Source organism: Empidonax traillii, unplaced genomic scaffold (genome assembly GCF_003031625.1).
Source record: "Empidonax traillii isolate 1590-97213 ecotype Southwest subspecies unplaced genomic scaffold, ASM303162v1 scaffold48:size2401408, whole genome shotgun sequence".
NCBI lineage: Eukaryota > Metazoa > Chordata > Aves > Passeriformes > Tyrannidae > Empidonax > Empidonax traillii.
The window spans coordinates 138189-147020 of NW_020955241.1; the positions used below are offsets into that span (position 1 = coordinate 138189).

An 8832-nucleotide genomic window follows, 5' to 3' on the forward strand; every position below is an offset into this window, starting at 1 on the left:
TGCCAAGAAGAGGGATTGTTTGGTATTTAACCTACCTATCCCTTAATTTCCCAGAAACCATCGAGCCTCAGAGCTTTTCAGTGATGCTCAAGAGCATCCTGCACCTGATGTGTCACCTTCATGATTATTACTATTTCTTGTTTCCTTACTTCTCCTTTATTCCCCACGTTTCATTCAGAATTTCAGTTGGCGTCTAATTTGCGCCCACCACCAGGAGTGTTACTTGCTCTTTGATTTTATTCACATAGGATTATTTGTCTGTTATTTGTTACTTGCGCCAGAGCAGTTTCTTTCTTTCCAGAACTCACAGATAGGCAGCCAGCCTGTTATGTCAAAAACTAGCTCTCTCCCAGATGATCTGTTTAAGATTTTCTGCCAGATGTATAGAGGCAACAGTTCTGTTCTCAATACACTGATAACTTCCTGCTGCTATTTCTCTTTGTTGTTAAATGATATCTTAGTTGGCCTGGGTGGTGGTGGTGGTATTGAGCTGTTTCTTAAACCCTTCTGAGCAAGTGAGTCATGCAGAGCAGACGATAAATATGTGCTCAGTGTGGGCATCCTCTGTGTACTGCTACTGAAGGTAAGTGCTTTGCAAGCATTCAGTAATATTCCAGACATAGATAAAATAAGTAATAGCTTTCTCCACAGCTCAGATGGGGAAATATCAGGCAAACTGGCTACAGTAAAATGTAAAGCAATGGAGGGAGCAACTGTCAGACTAGGGATTAAATGGCAGGAATTTCTGGCTTCTGGTCACATGATGAGCACATCTTCCTATTTCTCTCTGCTTCATTCTCTGATACACAGTTGGGTTTAGGTATTTAAACTGAAAAAAGGAAATTTTTTTTGCTGTATAAATAAAAAAAATAAAATTATATAATTCCTTAATTGTGCAGAAGAATGGGTTGAATCTGCTTCTTTCCATGTGGCTGAGGCCTGAGCTGTGAAGAAACCTATTAAACAGCTGTTATCCTGTTTGGTTTCCATGCCACTGGAGCAGCATTTTGCACAAATCAAATCATCGTGAGTGTGAAAGCAGACTATACTGTAAGCAAAAGCTCTACTATATGGTTGCTAATTCTGTGCAGACTGAGTAGACTGTGAGCTCCATCAGCCCCAAGTGCACCTTTGACCTGCCCTAGCCTTACTCTTGTGTTCTCCCTATCACATTTTGTTAAGAATGGCACCAACTGTGCTTGCTCATCTTTGGCTCACAGCACCTTCCCAAGGTGATGCTGGAATCAGCACGAAAGAGTCTGACATTACAAATCTAATTGTCTCTTAGCAGCGCCACCCGCTCAATGCAGGAAATTTGCTGTTAGTCTTAAGAATAGAATAGAATCACAGAATCAACTGGGCTGGAAAAGACCTCTGAGATCATCAAGTCCAACCTTTGATCCAGCACCACCATGGTTACTAGATTGTGGCACTCAGTGCCACATCCATTCTCATCTTAAAAACCTCCAGGGACGGTTAATCCACCCCTCCTCCACGGGCAGCTCATTCCAATGTCTGATTACTCTCTCTGTAAAAAATTTCTTCCTAATATCCAGCCTAAACTTCCCCTGGCAAAGCTTAAGATCGTGCCCTCTTGTCCTAATTCCTTTAATGCCCAGCTTCGGTCTGCATTCTGTCCACGTCCCAGGGACACACAAGTTGCAAACTCACAAATCACCAGTCAGCGCTGCCCAGTGATTGGCACATTGAGCAACCTGTCACTTGGGCTGGACTGGGATAAATATATGGGGGGTATTTATTGTTATAAATAATTACACATTGCCATAATATTGCTATATTATGTTGATATAATAGACATTTCAGAACTTTTTAAGGGTAATTTTTTTTTGAGGAAAAAGGTGTTAAATTCAATGTCTCATATGACACTTCAGAGAGTTTGCCACCCAGGAAGTATAGCTTAGCTGAGGCTGAAGGTGTAAGATTTTTTTCATTTCTGATATTAAACATGAGGACAGAGAGAATGAGGAATAAGGGTGATATAAAGCAGCAGAGACTAAAGAGTGAGCTTCCTTGCCTTGTACATGTTAAGCGTCAGTGTAACACCAGAAGCACTTGGTTATCCAGGCATATAATGACATTGTTTTGAGTAGCTCTATTGATTTTCATTATTAAAGCTGAGCATATGGAAAAATTGTGCAATGCATATTGAAAACCTTTTGCCTCAACTGGAAGTGGAGAAGTTTCTTGTTAGAGTCCCCAAGAGTGTGTGTTACCAGAAAAACCACAGGTGCTGCAATCCAACCCCAGCAACAGATGATGCCTTTCTTATTGTTCCCCCTCAAGATGCCTCAGGTTTCATTGATACCATGTGACCTGTCAGTCCTCAATCCTTGACGAACCATGTCTCTGCCTTGTCTCACTGACCACTGAAAGACCTGCTTGGCCATCCACAAGCAGCAAACACATTTCGCAAACGCCTCTGAAGGTGAAACCTGCTATTTTGGCACTAGGCTAGCTCAAGACTAATGTGCAGCATTTCTATAACATATATTAGGATTTTTCACTGTGAGGGCGGTGAAGCACTGGCATGGGTGGTGCAGAGAAGTGGTGGATCCCCATCACTGGAAACGTTCAAGGCCAAGGAACTCTGAGCAACCTGGTCCAGTCTCTGCCCACGGCAAGGGAGTTGGAACTAGATGATCTTTAAAGTCCCTTCCAACCCAAACTATTCTGTGATTCTATGATGATTTTAGGCACCTGCCTCACCAGGTCCCTCATGATGAGAGCCGGGCCTTTGCAGAGCGGCCGAGAATAACGTCTCTATACTGCGCAGAGATCCACGGGGAAGCCTTGTCCCTCCGGCCCTGGGAGACTCCCCGGCTGGCCCGCCCCCCTCCGTTCCCCCCCTCACCTTGGGCGCCCGGTTGAAATAGCTGAGCTCCGGGGGCCCTTCCCGTCTGGGCGGGATGAAGCTGAAGGCGGAGAAGGCAGCGAGGGCAGGCCGCCTCCTTGCCGCCGCGATACCCAGAGCCTCCTCTGCCCACCGCGACCCTCCCGAGCCCGGCGGCCACGGGCCGGGGCCGGCCATGCTGCGGAGCGGCCGCCGTCACCCGGCAACGCTCCGCGGGGCAGCGCGCCCGGGCCCGGCCCGCAGCCTGGGTAGCCTGGCAGCAACAGGGCCCCGGTCGCAGCTGGGCTCCGGGGCGCGGGGACTCTGGGCGTTCCGAAGAGCGGTGTTAAGGCTGAAACGTGGATTCCCGGACACTCGGGCGTGGGTTTTGGGCCCGGTTTTGAGCAGCGGCTCCAGCATCACCCGCTCTCAGGCCAGCTCCCCGGTCCCTTGTGTCTTTGGAAGCTGGGGAAGGTGGTTAGAGCAAAGTTTGGCTGAAAGGTACTAGCTTTTTTGCTGAATTAAAAAACAAACAAACAAACAAACAAAAAACTGTTCAATAAAAGCACATCGCAGCATGTAATTTCCACCAGAATGAGGATCCTGAGTCTTGAGGAGCTTGATCTCTTTGCCCAGCAGCTCCTCACCCACTCGGGCACAGGTTTTAACAGGATGGTCAGCCATTTCAGGCAATGCAGTTGGAAAACTCACACACTTGTGCTGGGAGCGCTGAAAGTAAACATCTCCTGTGTGCAAATCTCAGACTGACTGTAAAACCGCTCTGCCCTATCAGCACCTGGGTTCACCCCACAGATACCCTGGTTTAAAACATACATGTAACTATGCCTGAGCTGCTTCTTACTGTGCCTTTTAGGGATCTGTGAAGGGCTTGATTTGGTTTATCTTTGTTTTCTGCAACCACAGTTGTAGAACTATTATGCTGTAGGTACAGCATTACAATTATTTTTGCTACCAGTATCTTTTGGTCAGGACTATCACAAGAGCATTCTTCCAGGCATCTTGAATTTTACTGAACATCCAAAATTTATTTTAAAACCCCCAACATTCAGAGTACCAGAAATCTTCACAACTGATTGCTTCAGTCATCTTGGAGCCGGGCAATAATTCAGGTCTGCAAAAGTCTCATTCCTACTATGTAGCTGCTACTTTCCTATCACTAATCCACCAAATAAGACAGACTGCTGCTTCTTTGCCAGTGCAGAGTGGAGGCATTTATAATCTGCAGACTTCTGTGGTTTGTTTTTTTTTTTAAACATTTGTGACAATTTCCATCTGCTTATCTAATAATGTCCCTCTACCAATTAAGATCCTCTTCCTTCTGTAGCACGAGCCAAATTAGAGCAGTGTAAGCGAGCAGTAGAATTGAAAATCCAACAGCTACCTTACATCATCTTCCTATGCAGAGACCTCTTTGGCACTGTGCAAGTACTTTTTTTGTAGTTTAGTCCAAGCACAAAGAGATAGCAAGCCCATTTATAAAAAGCAGCTCAGCCGAAACTGCAGCTATAAATAGAGCCACAAGAAACTGTTCACCAGAGATATAAACTAAGCTGGCAAGAGCTCTGAAGTCAGATCTGAAAGGTTTCTCTCCCGTTTTCTTCCTACTGTTCTCATGTACCTCATTTTGATTAATGTTATATTGATGGCATTAAATTGAATTACAGCATCTGGATGCAATACAGATTGTTAAAAATATTGTTGGATGCTTGTTATAGATTTGCCATACTCCCCCCTCCATTCAAAATAATTAAAAACTATGTTTTTCACTATCCTTTTACAATCATTTGAAACTTACAAAGGCTTTTTCTGGTCAACTTTAGCAGACTCCCCAGAAGCAGGATATGAATGCCCAGGGGTGTTTGTTCCAATTGCAACCAGACTTTACTAACATCCTACTGTTAAGTGCATGTTCCTGGTATAGAGTAGCATGGAAGATCGGTCTGTTTCCTTAGTAACTTAAATATGAACATGTAAACAATGAAGCAATTTTAATCTGTATGGTGAAAATTATGCATTCAAATACAGCTGAGCTAGGAGACCAAAGAGTTAAAAGTTGCTTCGAATGTGGTGTCTTAAGGCTGAGAAGTTCAATTGCCTGCCTTTCTATTTAGAGAGTAGTAATACCCTTTCAGGTTCCACTGCTATGGTTCCTGAGTTTCAATCATGTTGGTATGTATTTTTATAGCAATTTTTTCACACTTAAGTGTCTCAAAGGCAGGGTCACTGTTCTAAAATGTCAAACTTGCTTATGGAATAACTTTGAAAAAAGAATTCTTAAAAGGAATACATGAAGAAAATAGTAATGGAGGCAGGTAGAGGGGACACAGAAGAGACAACAACAACGGGAATGGAGACAGGATCGACACAGGAGGACAGATAACATATATCTGGACAGGTCATTGATACACAGAAAAAACACAAGTAGCTATTTTCTTATTATAAGCTGAGGTACCTGTTTCAAGCTTATGTCACTTAGAGTTGAGAGCCTTCTGTCAAATTAAGGTTTAGCATTCTATCTCCTATCCTAGCTATTTGACCTCAATATGTATCAGATTACCATATGGTCCTGACCTACAGCTGAGCCACAAAGGAGAGACAGTCTTTGCAAAAATGCTCCATTTAATGGCCCTTGAAAAAGGCTGAATCAAAAATGGCTCAAAAACTCTCCACTTCCATTCCCATAGCTTTGGGCCAAGCCAGTTGTTTCACAGAAGTGCTTATTTCTTCTAGATTCTTATTATTGACTGACTGCTCATCTTAAACAGGAAGGCTCTTCAGAAACATGGGGTCCCTCCCAGAGGAGACAGTCGTCCATGAACTTCTCCAGTGTGGATTCTTCCCTCGGTCTGCCGTTCTTCATGAACTGCCCCAGCGTGGGTCCCTTCCACAGAGTGCAGTCTGTCAGGAACAAGCTGCTCCACCACCTGCAGGTTCACAAGTCCTGTCAGCAAACCTGCTCCAGCATGGGCTGCTCTTGCAGTGTTTTTTTTCCTCTTCTTAAATACTTTATCCCAGAGGTGCTACCACCACTGTTGATGGGCTTAGCTTTGGCCAGGCATCTGGCACTGGCTCATTGTCAGACATGGGGGAAGCTTCTGGCAGCTGCTTAGAGGCCACCTCTGTAGCCCTGTCCCCCCCCCTTGTTACCAAAACCTTGTTACACAAGCCAGTATAGCTGACTGATATCTGCTCCAATTCAGATGAATATTCTGTTCGATAACCCTCTTGGTAACTAGAATAACACACAGTTTTATACATGAGGTGACATTACTTTCATAACAATTGCTATTTGTAACACTGTTTTGGAATGCGAACATGAAAAAGTGTAGTCCAGGAATGTCAACCTTTCAAAATACTCTACTTGCACTTTTTCCTGTCAAAACTGAGATTTTCATGAAGAGCATCTCAATGTCTACAAATAGATTTGAAAAATGCTGCACCAAAAAAATTTCAAACAAATCTTGGCAGAATCTTTGTTTCAAACAGAGCATCCTACAACATAACAGGGTTCATATCGTCATAATTGCAAACATAAATAAAATTCCCTTATGTTGCATTTTGACATATCAGAAACTACGCTGACCTGAATAATTCCTGCCTCTAAATTTGAAAATGCTTAAAATTAACATGTAGTAAACTTTAGGGTGAACCAGTTTCAGTTGATTTATACACTGCTTCTGACAAATCCAAACAAACCTGAATTACTTCAAGAAACAAAAAATACTCTTTTAATTACATGTTTTACTTAAGGCACATATACTCTACATTTGTTTCCTTCTCAGAATCACTCCACTATTTTAGACAAGAAATTAAAAATAAAACTAAAAAGCCCTAAGCTTAAAATTGTTTGGGCCCAACATGTAAAAATGTTAAAGGGTAGTATCTATATCAGCTGAAGGAGAATCTGCTATCTAAAAATGAATAATTAAAGTATGTTCGCACATAACTCCAACCAAAAGGAAAACTACATATCAAAGTACAAGATAATCATATCTTTTAACAGTAAATCTTCTGCTATATAAAGCAGCTTGACAACATAGTGTATTATTTGTCCTGATATGAAGTTCTGAAAGCAAATCAGGACAGACTTGAAACAGTTCTACCTTCACATATGCACAACTGTTGCTTTAGAAACAGATGTGTCTCACTGGAAAAAAGGAAGGTCTGTAGATATTTCACAAAATGGAGAAAATACAAAGGAATGTAAAAAGAACGAAAAATGCTTTTCACATAACATAAGTAAGAGACTACTGTCTCTCAGCAGTAACAGCAGCTAAATAGCATTCATTTCAGGTAATCCCAATTACTTTCATAGTTAATAAAAATACCTGCAAGTCCAATCTTTCTTCTTGACCTTTGGTAGCCATCCATTAACTGGAGCAAAGCACTGACTTTGAAAAAGAATTTCAGCAGTCTTCCCAGGTGTTGCCATTTGAATTTCTTCTTCCCAGACCACAGTGAATCATTCTTACATTGATCTTTTGGCTGCTGCCTCACAGTGTGAAATGCATTTGCATTGTACTTTTGGAAGTCACACTCTGTGGTTCACTAGCAACCTATGAACTATGTCACCAACATGGAAGTTGTAGAACTTGATGAACCTTACTGTGATGTAGAAAATTGGAATGTCAAATACTATTTGTATGATTATCATAAAGTTTTTCAAGTTACACACTGATACATGAGTAGTGTTACATCCAGTTACTGAAATTGCTGCAGGAAGAGGGAGAAAGAGGATACAAGAACTGTGGGAGAATCTAGACAGTAGAAAAATAAAACAGTATAAACAATAGATGTAAAATGCATTGGAAGACGAGGTATTTATTAAATACAAATAACTTCTCGGCACTAAAAAGATAATAATAATGCTCAGTAACTCAAGGCCAGAGGGAGGATGGTATGCACCTTTCTTTGGGCATCATACTGTGTGTATGAAGTATATCTGTTGCCCACTTTCTTTTTCTTTAGCAGGATTTCGCTGCAAGAATCCAAATGAAATTACAAAATGAGAGAAGAGCACCAGTGAAATATGAGTGCTCTGAACATAGGCATTTTCAACATGTTCTTGGAGGGCACATATATATCTTCCTTTATATTTCATTGGACTAGTCAGCTCCCCGCCATTCAGATGTTTTAGAATTTCATAGCTTACAGAAAAAAAAATATTATTTAACTACCATAAAAATCAAAGAAGCAAGTCTGTTGAGCTAGGTACAAGGTTTGTTAATGATGTGCAAGAATACAAATGAAAGCCAAATCCTGAATGTACAGATTTTACCTGAAGGCTGCACACATATATGACAGTATAAAAGTATCAACTTTACATAAAGGGTTTTCATCCACAGTAAGAAATGGCTGTGTTGACCTGTGGTAATACCACAATGATTTTAAAGGCCCAGAGTACATTCAAAATCTAAGAAGTAGATCAATAACTTTTTTAAGTCTTCCTAAGACAAACTTATAGTAAGTGGTAAGGAGGGATTTAGCAGAAGTCTTAAGCATAGCTAAGTGACAGCTTGCTTTAGCCAGTGACTGGGACATTGGTTTTGCTGCCATGTGAGCTAAGTCTCTAATTCCACTGGAAAATATTTATCTTAACTTATTAATTAAAAGGAAAAATTATAAACATAACAAAAATATTTTTTCATGAGATTTTATTAGACTGAGCACCTGTCTTGAGAATTACTGATTAAAAGTCTCCAACTCCAGGTGAAAAATGTGAACATAATTGAAATAACTTATATTCTGATTTTAAACTGACTTAAGGGGACCAAAATTCAGATTGTCTGTTTTACAGCAAATGTAGGAACTTAGAAACTTATTGTCATTCCAATTTGCTAGTGGGCAGATGGCTGCTGTGAGTAAACTGTGCAACACTCAGTAAGAGTGTGGCCTGATGCCATGTACCTGTGACCCACAATTTTGAGAACTTCTGAAAGGACACTAATGCTATATAAATA

The 8832-nt window shown here is 41.4% G+C and overlaps 1 protein-coding gene across 3 annotated transcripts in view; it reads right to left on the reverse strand.

Annotated features, from left to right (window-relative positions):
* CUNH5orf49 (chromosome unknown C5orf49 homolog) overlaps positions 1–3074 on the reverse strand; it is a 9494-nt gene extending 6420 nt beyond the window's left edge. For 2 of the 3 annotated variants that reach the window (XR_003570657.1, XM_027878947.1), the window contains exon 1: positions 2873–3074. Coding sequence is in view for 2 of the 3 variants with exons in the window: in XM_027878947.1 (XP_027734748.1) it covers positions 2873–3049 (177 nt within the window). In the remaining variant the exon portion in view is untranslated. The remainder of the gene's footprint in view (positions 1–2872) is intronic. The other variant, XM_027878946.1, reaches the window with a different exon arrangement.
* Positions 3075–8832: the final 5758 nt, after the last annotated feature.